The 13,232-nt window shown below is 38.7% G+C and overlaps 2 protein-coding genes across 8 annotated transcripts in view; both read left to right on the top strand.

Moving 5' to 3' along the window:
• The first annotated feature begins 710 nt into the window (after positions 1 to 710).
• ppm1da (protein phosphatase, Mg2+/Mn2+ dependent, 1Da) lies at positions 711 to 6,465 on the top strand. The gene is made up of 6 exons (XM_079823584.1): positions 711 to 1,298; positions 2,396 to 2,624; positions 3,135 to 3,259; positions 4,758 to 4,939; positions 5,023 to 5,253; positions 5,354 to 6,465. The coding sequence occupies exons 1-6, from the start codon at positions 803 to 805 to the stop codon at positions 5,723 to 5,725; spliced, it is 1,635 nt and encodes a 544-aa protein (XP_079679710.1). The 5' UTR covers positions 711 to 802; the 3' UTR covers positions 5,726 to 6,465.
• Positions 6,466 to 6,874: 409 nt separating this feature from the next.
• Positions 6,875 to 13,232, top strand: part of bcas3 (BCAS3 microtubule associated cell migration factor) — a 260,966-nt gene continuing 254,608 nt past the window's right edge. For 2 of the 7 annotated variants that reach the window (XM_079824039.1, XM_079824040.1), the window contains exons 1-5: positions 6,896 to 7,263; positions 7,924 to 8,012; positions 8,218 to 8,272; positions 8,453 to 8,528; positions 9,176 to 9,282. In XM_079824039.1, the coding sequence (XP_079680165.1) occupies positions 7,942 to 8,012; positions 8,218 to 8,272; positions 8,453 to 8,528; positions 9,176 to 9,282 (309 nt within the window). In that variant the 5' untranslated portion in view covers positions 6,896 to 7,263; positions 7,924 to 7,941. Of the gene's footprint in view, positions 7,264 to 7,920; positions 8,013 to 8,217; positions 8,273 to 8,452; positions 8,529 to 9,175; positions 9,283 to 13,232 lie in introns of all 7 variants that reach the window. The other 5 variants (XM_079824043.1, XM_079824041.1, XM_079824037.1 and 2 more) reach the window with 4 other exon arrangements.

Here is a 13,232-nt window from a genome sequence, read left to right as displayed (position 1 = left end):
GAATGAATGCATTTACATACAAAAAAAATATACATTTGCAGTAATAAAGTTTTTAATTAACATTCTAAATACGAAATTATGAATATAGAAACATACAATATGAAAAGAAAAGGGTTGTAAAAGTAGACCATGTTATTGAGTCTTTTGCACCATCTGCTGGAAACAGCTTGACAGGATTCTCAAAGTCTCTATCTATCTATCTATCTATCTATCTATCTATCTATCTATCTATCTATCTATCTATCTATCTATCTATCTATCTATCTATCTATCTATCTATCTATCTATCTATCTATCTATCTATCTATATATATATCTATCTATGATGGCTGCATCCAATCCACTAAAATGATTGCACATCTCATTCAATTCCACTGTATAGACATATTCGCAATAAACTCTGATGTCTTTGAGACAAATTAGGTGTGTGTGTGTGTGTGGCCATCACCCATCCCGACCCACATGCTCTGGAATACATGCTCTGGAATATAAAGAAATAAAATAAACATTTAATTAAAAGATGTGTGACGTCATATTTACTATCTTTGTTGAAAGATAGGTAGATAAATAGATAGTGTTCGTGGTTATATGTGTTAATATTCTTATACCTTTATTATGTTATAGCACTCAATGGCTCTTCTCCGTCAAATCAAAGGTCAAATAAAGGCTTCCAGTGACCCGTGAATTACCACGTGGTTCTGCGCATGCCCACAACATCGAAGGTAAACAAAGAGGAAAGCGCGTACCCGGCCTGAGTCGTCCATAAACATAAAACACTAACGTTACTCTTCTAAAGGCCTTTATGTCCGATCAAAACATGGATGGGGTATTTTCATGTCGAGCCAGTATTTATTATGATCAAGGCGGTAGGAAATACATGGAGGACTTGGTGACGATGAAGCAGGAGGATGAGCCGAGTGAGGATGAACTGGACGCCGCCGAACGTGGCGAGATCGCGGCGTTAGCAAAAGACCAAAACCCCGACGCTTCAATCCAAGACTCCATCCCTGGATCTATCACTGTTACCTATGTTCAAGATGACGAGCCTAGCTCTACTCTTCAGCAGGCGTCGATGCCCTCGTCTTTCACGTCCAAACACACCCGTGATCCACGGGCTGTGGCTATGTTCGCGGTGTTCGACGGACACGGGGGTCCGGACGCCGCGCGCTTTGCTCGCGACCATTTGTGGAACCACATCAAAAAACAAAGAGGCTTTTGGTCTGAAGACGACGGCGAGGTGTGCGCGGCTTTGCGAAAGGGATTCATCTCTTGTCACCATGCTATGTGGAAGAAATTGCGTAAGTTGTGAAATTGAACGTTATTTGTTCTCGTTTAACGCTGCGGTGTGAATTCCCTGCCATTTTATGGACGTGCAAGGGTGAAGGGAGAGAGTCAGAGCAGATTATCATTTTGAATGAGGGTTGCAACATCAGATGCATCCCGCCAAACGAAGTTGCACAACCCCTGCAGGCCACACCGAACAATTAATCCACATCTGAATTTGAGTGACAGCACATCAGAATAAGTATTATGCCTGCAGAAATCACAGCTCGACAATTCTGACTCTGCAATCTGAGTTAGTTTTCTAGATGCACGTAGCAATTTTCTGCTAATTAATTTTTTTTTTACTCAAATACTCGAATTTAAATAATGTATATTCACATTACATGAGAACTGTAGTTTTACAGTCGTTTACTGACGACACAAGTGTGTAACTATAATAAAAACAATAATAATGTTTTTATACCTATTTATTATTTGAGCACATCCAGAGAAGAAAACCAAACAATATAATAACAGTATATGTACCGGTATTAAAGACACAACAAAGAAGTGGAGCCAAGTTAATGGGATAGTTTACCCAAATAGGAAAATTCCGCCCCATTAACTTCCATAGTCTTTTTTTTAGCTTCATTCTATCGATGTCAGTCTGTTTGGTTACCCATATTCTTCAAAGAAGAACAATTCATATAGGTTTGGAACAACTTAAGGGTGAGTAAATGATGACTATCCCTTTAAAAGCAGAGTTAGAGTGATAATATGACCTTAATTCTTTTGACCAGTAAAACCGATTAATATGTCATGGATTCTGCGCTAAAAGGTTAATTCAACCAGCATTTTTCATCATTTATTTCTTCATTCACCCATCTTTCCAAACCTGAGTGATTTTCTTACATGGAACATGAAGAGTTGAAGCCGAATGTCTAGCATGGCTGTCCCTGGTTTCCATGCACTTTTCATTGCATTAAAAAACACAGCTAGGGCATATTTCCTTTTTTCTTCCCCATCTACAACAGAATTTTAATTTTTGCATCTGTTTTAAACAGACAGATTAAGTCATAACGGATCTGTTTTGAAAAATCTAATCTGTTTAATCTAATCTGCTTTCTTATAGCGGAATGGCCAAAGACGGTTACAGGACTTCCTAGCACATCAGGCACAACTGCAAGTATCGTCGTAATACGACGTGACCGTATGTATGTTGCCCATGTTGGGGACTCGGCAGTAGTGTTGGGGGTGCAGGATGACCCATCTGACGAGTTCATTAGAGCGGTGGAAATTACGCAGGACCACAAACCTGACCTCCCGAAAGAAAGGGAGAGAATAGAGGGGCTCGGTGGCAGGTGATTTGTTCATTCAAACAGTTAGTCACACACAACTAATCTTAACAAACTGTATTCGCACACATTTGGTACCTTCTGCTTTTGATAAAAGATGTGTGGAGGCACGTGTTAGCGGACGACTTTCATGTTGTCCTCTTTTTGGGTTCACCTTAACACGTAACCATCATCATCCTTTTGTTTTATGTCAACACTCATCAGGAAAACGCAAACATCAACCCTGTGTGTCTGCAGACTGTTTTTGTTTATGCACCCAAAGCTTAAAAAATAGGACAAAATTACCAGACACGCTCTGACATTTGTTCTCATTTACATAATCTAATCACAAGACTTTAGTTGTTTTTTTTAAACCCCTGTTTTAGGGTAATGTTTAAACTCTAGTGAATACGTTTTATTTGAGGTTAGACTTTGTTTTAGGTAGAGGTGCGGATATTTTTGGTCAGCAGTTTTTTGTGTATTACGTTTGAATTATGATGCGACCCACGACTGATCATTGTCACATCTTTTCTCTAGCGTCATTAAAAAGTCTGGAGTCAATAGGGTCGTGTGGAAGAGACCCCGACTCACCCACAATGGGCCAGTGAGAAGGAGCACCGTCATCGATCAGATCCCATTTTTGGCTGTGGCTCGTGCTCTTGGTAAGGAGCACAAGAGCTATTTTGTAACATGAGGTCCTCTTTGGAAAAACAGTGACAATGTTGAGTGTGTTTCAGTGCATCTGACAAGTCAGCAGAGACTGTGTACTGCCCTGCAAATTGCAACATGCCACTATGATAATCTCTGTTCTTTAGCAATAACAAACAGAATGTAGAATTGCAACACTGGCTGATTAAGTTTAGCAAAGTTGTCAGGGCTCGACAAGAAGTACTGTGAAGGCCTGGGGTCAGCGTGAAAAATGTTTGGGACAATTGGAGTTGTCATCAACGCACTTGAATGGACAAACACACACACACAATTGTATCATCAATATGCCTGTAAACATTTTGGGGGAAAAATAGTCTCAATATATTAGATCACTGCATTAGGTTTTAAAGTGACAGGAGCCTAATATACCTTCTGCTATCTCTGTTCTTAAAGGGTTAGTTCATCCAAAAATGAAAATTCTGTCATTAATTACTCACCCTCACGTCGTTCGAGACCCGTAAGACCTCCGTTCATATTCGGAACACAAATGAAGATATTTTTGTTGAAAGCTGATGGCTGAGAAAGGCCTCCATTGGCATTCAGTACACTTATACTCCCAAGACGGATAAAAGGCACTCAAAACATCGTTACAAAGTCCATCTCACCACAGTGACTCTACAATAATCTTACGATGCGACGACAATAGTTTTTGTGCGCAAAAAAAATCAAAATAACACCTTTTTCCAACTTGTTACTGCCTTCCGTGTGTGCCTCCACGACGCATGCGCGAGAATATGGCGCAGATCCGGCGTTCGGACAGATGACCCAGAAGTGATTTGTTTACAATCAGAGGAAGACACGCGTGTCTAAGCTGTTGGATTCTACATTGATCGTGCTTTAGGTCTCGGCGTAGTGCTCAAAATGGGGCTTAAGTGTGCATTTCATGGAATCCCGAACCCCGGCGCTACGTCATATTCTCGCGCATGCGTCGTGGAGGCACACGCGGAAGGCAATAACAAGCTGGATAAAGGTGTTATTTTGATTTTTTTTTTGCGCACAAAAACTATTGTCGTCGCATCGTAAGATTATTGTAGAGTCACTGTGGTGAGATGGACTTTGTAATGACATTTTAAGTGCCTTTTATCGGTCTTGGGAGTATAAGTGTACTGAATGCCAATGGAGGCCTATCTGAAGCCTTTCTCAGCCATCAGCTTTCAACAAAAATATCTTCATTTGTGTTCCGAATATGAACGGAGGTCTTACGGGTGTCGAACGACATAAGGGTGAGTAATTAATGACAGAATTTTCATTTTTGGGTGAACTAACCCTTTAATGTTAATCAAACAACAAAAGAACCTGAATAACACTACAGTTTGACCTACCTAGGTTTTATAGACCTTATAATGCAAATCAAAACTTAACTGAATAAATGTGTCCAAATGTAACTGATTTTTGTACATGATTGTCATTTTATGTTGTTGTACATATCCATGTAATGTAATGTGTCTTCAGGTGATCTGTGGAGTTACGACTTCTACAGCGGAGAGTTTGTAGTGTCACCAGACCCTGATACTGCTGTTATCAAGCTAGATTTGAAGCAGCACCGTTACATCATCTTAGGCAGTGATGGGTTATGGAACATGGTATCGCCGCAGGAGGCTGTGTCTATTTGTCAGGACAATGACAATGCCAAGGTGAATAATGCGAAATGTTGCTTCAAGAAAGGTTGTGATTGTCTTTTGGAAACGTTTGCTTACCTGAATGTTTACTCCAACAGGCGAAGAACCAAAAGGATAATGTGTCAAATGCCGTTCTGCTTGTGAACCATGCCTTACTGAGATGGCGTCAACGCATGCTCCGTGCTGATAATACCAGTGCCATTGTTATCTGTTTGGAGCCGTTCGGGACATCCAGTGAGTGCTTGCCACCTTATGAGATTGTGTATAATCTACAGGGACCAAAGTGTGGCTCTGTTCCCGAATCTTGCACTGACTCTTTGCTGACTCAGGTTAGGAACGTTTATGATTTTCTATTTGACAGTACAACAGCAGTGTAGATTAAGATATATCACCACACTCAAGCTTCATATGTAGTTCCTTGTTTTTTAGGTTCCTGACACTCAGCACATCCCAGAGAGGAAAAATGGCAGCTGTGATACAAGCACGATATTTGAATCATCTCCTGAAAGCCTTACAAACTATGAGGACCTGCCTTGTAATGACTCGCTGGAAAATGAGGCCAATTGTGATAGAGTGCCTACAGGCAAACGGGTGCTAGAGGATTCCTCCTTGCCTGTGCTGAAGAAACCCCGTCAAAGCTTGTCCCAGTCCCCTCTTAAAGAGTCCTCGTGTACATCCTCTCAGAAACCGAGCATACAGTCCTCTGCGAGGAGCGATGGCGGAGGCAATGGTCAGAAACAGCCTGAAAATGTCCAGAAGCTGCTTCAGCAGCATGGGAAGACTACTGTATGCGTTTGCTGACATTTGTGGTCCTATTACAATGCAATCTTTACATTCATGCTGGACAGTCAGACTTTCTTCATATAGTTCAAATAAGCTACTGAAAGAAACCAAATCCTGAAGCAAGTAACAATGTCAAAAGAAAAACCACTCGCTTCCATTCACGACACTCATATTTTAGTGTGTTTTATTATGTTTTACTTTATATTTTGAAGACTAATGAAAAGAAAAGGTGTTTTGTTAGATTTTAAACGAGTTTTAGTTTTTCCTCCATTGTGTCCAATTTTGTTATGCTTCAGGTCTGTCAGGTAGGCATGATTGGTCAACTAGGGATTTTTGCACTTTAAGTTGAATTTGTGCAGTCTTTGTTGAAGATGGGAAGATTGTGGGGAAAATGACCAAAAAAGAAAAAGTATCTTCTGAGAAGATATTTCCCTGCAGCTTACATGTCACCTGTTTCAAAAATTCATCTACTAGGGATCAATGCTATAGGTTTTTTTTGTACATGGTTTTACTGAATAAGAAGAACTGTATATCACGTGTAGTGTTCACTGATGTCTTAACCCTCTGTCATAAGGTTTAATGTTAATATTATATGCAAGCATGAACTTTATGAATTATGCATTATGGATTTTAAACATGCTTATTTTAATGTCTCCAAGTATTTCATTAACGTTTTTTTTTCTCTGATGGGAGAAATTGTCATTCTAAACTGAAGGTGCTGCTATGCTAAACAGGTCAATAAATTTTTTTTTACAACAAAAACGATGTTCTTTAATTAAAATAAACATTGCACATTGTTGTTGAGGGGACAAGTGAAAACAAGAAATAGGATTTCAGTTAACATGATGGCAGGATTTCACAGACTTAGACTTAGATTAAGCCAGGATTAAATTGAGTTCAAATAGGACATTTAAGTAGCTTTTATTAACATGCTTTAGGTAGAAGAAAAAAAACATTACTGGTGTGACAAAACAATGGCACTGACATATTTTAAGATATACCAGTGCAAGTTGCTTTCAGTTAAAACAGCACAAACAAGCATTTTAGTCTTGTCTGTGAAACCGTGGGTAAATAATTAGGTCCTCCTTTTAAGTCGAAAACCACTACATCCATTTTTCCGAAGAAAGCCGAGGTTGAGCGAAGTATCTCGGCTGGTGATCATCACGCGATACTTCGAGGTAAATAAACACAGCAGCGTGACGTGATGTAACATGCATGTTTATTCACGCTGCTGTGCGCATTTTAAAACGTGGAAATGTTAAGTAAGATCGCGAACCAAATTTCCCTGCTTTATATAACACTTCTCTATGTTGTGAAGGTTAATTTTAACGACGCGTCAGAATCGTTCAGCGAACAAATAAACCTAAACAGATCCTGCCATCCCCGGTTGGCCAGAAATGACTAAATATCCGCCTTTGTCCTAAGTCTATTGGCTACTCGTCTACGACGCTCAACTCTGATTGGCTGAAGCATCTGTTGTTTCCGCTGCATGTCAGCTTCACTGTGGCGTTTTGTGAGGACCTCTGTTGATCTGAATTCAAAACACAAAACCTCGGGTTAGTACAAATGTCTCTTCATTAATCATTCACCTGCACATTTCTGTCATACCGTATAAATGTATTTATTTCAGGTAGTCTTATAAGTCACTGTCATTGCTCAGTTTATTGTCTTTGAAGCGTTATGATGATAGATAGCGGTACTGGCTAAGCTAACAGACAAACTGGAGATAGTTGATATGATGCAATGTGAAGTATTGACTAAACTGGCAGCTGTCATTTCTCTGACACACTCTTGACCTCTCTTTGGACAGCATCTCACAATAAAGGATGTTAAACTTACGGTAAAATGTAACTAAATCAAGAGTTACTCACATTGTTATTGTGGTAAGAAAGGTATTTGCATCCTATAGTTTGTTACTAGTAAATCATGCTTCAGAGTGTTTTCTTTTGTTTTTCTGTTGTCGTAACTAGTATGTGTTATAGATCATTTACAGGATCAATACTTGAAATGTGCCTATGGTGCAAATCAAACTGTTCCAGGCACTGCAGTGATGCAGTTATCATTTGTAGCTTCTTACTTCTGTTGAATTTAGGGTAATAGAGATCAGAATAATTAATGATAAGCTTTATTTAAAAGTGAGCCATCTCTGCAGTGATGTTTAGAGTAAAGAATATGTGAAAATCATGACCTTATCTTCTCATGCTCTGGTCCAGCAGAATACTGAGTGGTCGGCCATGGCGTCTGACTCCCCGCGCAGACCGAGCCGCTGTGCTGGTGGGGTTGTGGTTCGAGCACAGGCTGCAACGTAAGAGCATAATAAGTCGTTTGTGGATGATATTTCAGCTTTTTTGAATTTGTAAAGCCAATCAAATGTTCAGTATTGTAAATATTAAGATGTCACAAACAAAAAGGGGATAAAATATTTGAATGCTGATCAAGCTTTTCGGTATTGTCTGGTCTCTTCTTGTGTGGTTATTTTTTTCTTGACAATTGGGTTTACTCTTTTGCAGAGAACAGTCATACATGGAGAGCGTAGTTACGTTCTTGCAGGATGTAGTCCCTCAGGTAAATGCTTTCTTTGTCTTTTTTTGTGTGTAAAAACTGGAGATTTACATTATTTCTTGTTGTAATTGAATGTACGTGACATGTTGATCTATGGACAGTTATATTTCTGTTGTAAAACTGTTTAGAGCATTTAAATAAGTTTAGATATAAAATTGACCATTACCATCTTTAAAATTTCAGGCGTACACTGGGACACCTCCAAATGATGAAAAAGAAAAGATAGTTTGGGTCCGTTTTGAAAAAACCGACATCAATGGTAAGTTAATTTTTGTTTTTGTGTTTTAGATATTGATGAAAAAATATAAATTGATGCATTCAGCATATACACACATCGGGTCTTAGGGCCCAAATATTGTGATTAATTTTCATTTATTTTTAAGGCAAGTTTCAGGTTATTAAATGTGTTCACTTCATTGTCACTTTTTTGCATCCTTGCTGAATAATAGTATTAATTTCTTTTGAACGGTAGTGTAACAAGCAGTGAGATCCTAAATATGGCTAGTACAGTAGTTCATATTTATCTTGTCATATTGAGTTAACAAAGTTTTTAATTGCACAAATGATAGGTCAGCCAAACGCTGAACCTGCTCCTCATTCCAACAAACATGTCATGGAGGGGATGAGATGATTCATCTCAGAAGTTTAGACATAATTTTTACTCTCAGCAACGATTCTGTTTACAGCCAGGTTTCTTCATGGTTTATTTAGCCTGTTAGCATCCCCAACTTTAATCACAGTGCCCTAGCCTACTATACCACAGTATAACATTGATAGAACAACTGACACATCTTGCTTCTCTGTATAAGTTTAACACATATGCTAAGACCTTGTAGTTTACTTGCAGTTTTACTTCTATTTTATAACTGTTACGCTGACAATGAGTGTTTCTTGTCCTGTGTCCAGATGTGGCCCGTCTACCAGAGTTCCTAGAGATGCACGGCAGCGGCACTGACCCGCCTCTCTGCTTGATGATTGGCTACACTGATGGAATGCAGATTTGGAGCATATCAGTGAGTGCATTTTAAACTGAATGTGCGTACATAAAGGGATAGCTCACCCAAGAATGTTTGTAACCAAGCAGACCTCGGGCCCCATTGACTACCATACCATACACTATGGTAGTCAATGGGGTCCGAGATCTGTTTGGTTACTAACATTCTTCAAAATATCTTTCTTTGTGTTCAGTAGAACAAAGCAATTTTTACAGGTTTGGAACAACTTGAGGGTGAGTAAATGATGACATCATTTTAATTTTTGGGTGAACTATCCCTTTAACAACTATGTAGAGAAAAGAGTAGTATGTCCAAGTTCACAGTATTTGAACTGTAGGCCAAAAAGTACCTGGATGGCTTACTACTGTTGGCGAGATTCTGAAATGCACATACAATGGACACTTTACCATCCCCTGAGGCTACTAGACAGGAGTCTTGAATGGCAGTGAAGTGATGCAACTGCCACTGTCGGTCACATGACGAATGCAGTATGTACACATTGCATTCATACTACGCACATTCCTGCTAAATAGAACATACTTTTTCAAAAACCTACTCAGAGACGCAGACAGTGTGTTTTTCTTCAGGCCAGTCTTTCTGTATTGCTGCTATAAGTAGATGTTCACACATTGACCAACCACGAATCATTCATTTTGGTGACAATGATAGCGTAGACCGTGTAAGTCAGTGGTAAATCCAGTACTGACTTACTGCCTACTTCATACTACCTGGTGTAAACTGTATTATTTGTCCTTCATTTTGGAAGAGAATAGAGAAGTTTAGCATGTTTTGTATTCAAATATAATGTTTACTCAAATTTGACTCACAAAGGACCTTAAGATGGATATTTTGACTTATTTTGAATATTGCTGACTTGCTGTTCAGTTTCTGTGTAATGCTATTACTCTTTTTCACCACTTGGTGCCGCCATAGACAAAGGTAAGGCCGTGTCCTTGAAGAATAGAGATTTTATTATTGAAGTCAGGTTGATTTTGTGAAGACACATGATAAGCTCTGAATCAAATGTAAAAAAATTATAATAATGGTAACTAAAAATGATATCACTTCCCTAATAAAATAGTGATAATGCAGCATTTCGATCTTCGCGGATTCTCAAATGGTAATAGAGATCTTCTTCACCGTCATGACAGTTGTCATCTCAGGAAAGAGTTGCACTTCTTTAAGTCATGAATGCATAATTGGATGCAGTTGAGCAACATCACAGACATGAGCTCACTATTCAGTGCATGAACGAATTTTAAAGTTTTTTTTTAAAGTGTTGAAAGCGTCACACTGTCTGGCCGTGAGTTGAATGCAAAGTGTTTGTGACAGTTGCTGAGACGACACCTTCTGTAATGGCGTTGAAGGGAGGAGCAGGAGTGGCACTAGCCATGGTCGCGTTTCTGCATTCCTGTACATTAGCATCTCGGTGGAGCGTAATCTTTGATGGAGGTGTTGCTGGCTTGCAGGAGATAGCAGGAAGATTAGATGTGGCTAATTGAAGTGGTGTTGGAGTAAAGGGATGACATGCAGTACATTGGAGGTGTCTGCGCTGCTGTTATTATTAAAGCAGCCTGATGTTTGATTAGGATTTGCCTGATTTATGCCGTAAAGGGTGATATCTGTTATTTTTAGGTGTTTACTTTCTTCTATCCCAGTTCAATGTGTGTTTAACGAGATTATATTTTTTAAATATAATGGCATCAGTCGTTATTAGGTATTTAATTGTTCATTTTTATTTCCTTTTTTTTTGCATTTAGGTTATCTTTGCCATTACTCATTGAAATAATTTAACAACATTGTTAAACATAATCTTTAAAAATCTCAAAATAAATATCTGTATGTTATGTCTAAATTCACCTGCATCATTTAATATGATTTATTTTAGTGTTTCTTTTGCTTTATTTTGAATTTATTCAGGTATACAACATAGTATAAATGATATACATTTTTAAAAGTTATTTTCCATAATATGAAAAGCAATTATCTGCTTATTAGTATAGGTTCACGTTTTATATATAATGTTAGTTATTAGACAATATTATGCAATTTAGATATTATTGTAATATCCATATCATACTTTTGCTTTAGTATTAGCTTTTCAAGCAATTTTTCTGTTTTTAAATATAATTTTTAAACCTTTAATTTTGCCCATTTTGTTTATGACTTAGTACTGTTTTTTGAATGTATAAAATTCATTATGTCAGGCAGCTGCTCTTTATATATTGAATTGGATACTGGAATTCCAAAAGACTTTAGTTGTTGCAGTATATTAGGAAGCAGATCAGAAGTTCATATCTATTATTTCTATCATATCGAGAGCCCTGCAGGCCAGGAGACAGAGACATCACCAATCATTCTTGCCTAATGTGGGGCATTGTCCTCTGTCTGCTCTGCTTTCAGATACTCTCCGCTTTCTAAGAATTCAAACAGAGCTGCCGTTTCTCTCAGCTCCAGATCCTGTTGATTCATTCTGATTCGCTGAATTCCATCACACAGAGTGGCTGGAGATTAACAAAACTCATTCTACACCGTATCCATGTGAATGAAATTAAAAAAAAACTACAAGAGGGAAAAACAACCAAGAAGCCTCAATTTTGCATATTGCTGTGATAAATAGTAATGTAATAGCTGAGAGGTTGGTGATGGATGCCATCACTAAAGCCGCGTAAAGCGAGGATGAGCAGTCTGGTAATGCACAATGACAGTCGCATTAATGTAAACCTCACAATCCGCTAAATTCCATTATTCCTCTGCCCCATTTGCCAGCCGGGGGTTTTGTTTTGTGGTGGCCCGCGTGCATTACCTCTCTCCCTTGTTTTCTCCCCTTCTGTCTCTCTCTCACATCAAATGTACCGTGCTGTAGATGCCATATTAATCCCCCACTTGGCAGCTCCAAAGTCTGCACCGAGCTCTTTTAATAAAAACATGACTGATCCTACATTCGAAAAAGCTACTAATTGTGCAAAAGAGCGATCATCCTCTGTGGGCTTATCTGCTTGAGACACATGGATTATGTCCAGTAATGTGATAAAGGACGTTTCTGTAATTTAACGCACATAGAGATGCACATTCAGGGCTTAATTCTTAAAACAAAAAGCTTGAATAAAAGGCTGCAGGATTTGGGGCGCCAATCAAAATATTTCCGCCCTTGCGATGTGATATGCCACTCCCAGCTTTGGTTTCACAGATCTGGATTTCCAGCAGCTTATTACAGTGTCGGTATGAGAATGACATGATTAAGACTAATTTGATTTTTGTTTGTATTGATGATATTACAATCTATCAAATGTAGCTGTTCGTTTTAAGTGCTGGATATCGGCCTGGGCCAGTAGGTCACAGTTATGTCCTGTTTTTTTTTGGGGAGCACGTTAACGGAGTACAGCTTTAGTTTTGTGGTTTAGTTCTTGACTCACCCTCCATCCTTCATGAGCAGTTTGTTTCTGTCAGTTTTCCTTGATTTGTCCTACTCTGTGAACAAATCTCTCTTTGTTTGCCCCCCATTGTTCTTTGATTTCTCGCAACCACACTTTTGCCCCCTGAATGGCATCGAGTTGATCAGCAGTTTTGAGTTTTCTTACATGGGCATGGGCAGGAAAAGACTTAACTCCAACAGAACAGAGACTCTTAAAAAAAATCTAGAACCTTGAAACAAGTTTCCTGAAAAACTAATTGGTTGCACGCAGACACAGCTCTGGAAAAAAGAGACCACTTAAGATTGAGAAATCCATTCAACCGATCTTCGGATCTGGCGGTAGAACTTTTAGCATAGCTTAGCATAGATCATTGAATCTAATAAGACCGTTTGCATCTCGCTCAAAAATGACCAAAGACATTTTGTAAATTTTTCCTATTTAAAATTTGACTCTTCTGTAGTTACTGTACATCATGTACTATGACCGACGGAAAATGAAAAGTTGCGATTTTCTGGACCGATAGGGCTAGGAACTATACTCTCATTCCAGCGT

This window comes from Gobio gobio (genome assembly GCF_949357685.1).
Source record: "Gobio gobio genome assembly, chromosome: 8".
In the NCBI taxonomy this organism is placed as follows: Eukaryota; Metazoa; Chordata; class Actinopteri; order Cypriniformes; family Gobionidae; genus Gobio; species Gobio gobio.
The sequence above is the reverse complement of the archived record's forward strand: the minus strand, read 5'-3'. Positions and strand labels throughout refer to the sequence as shown.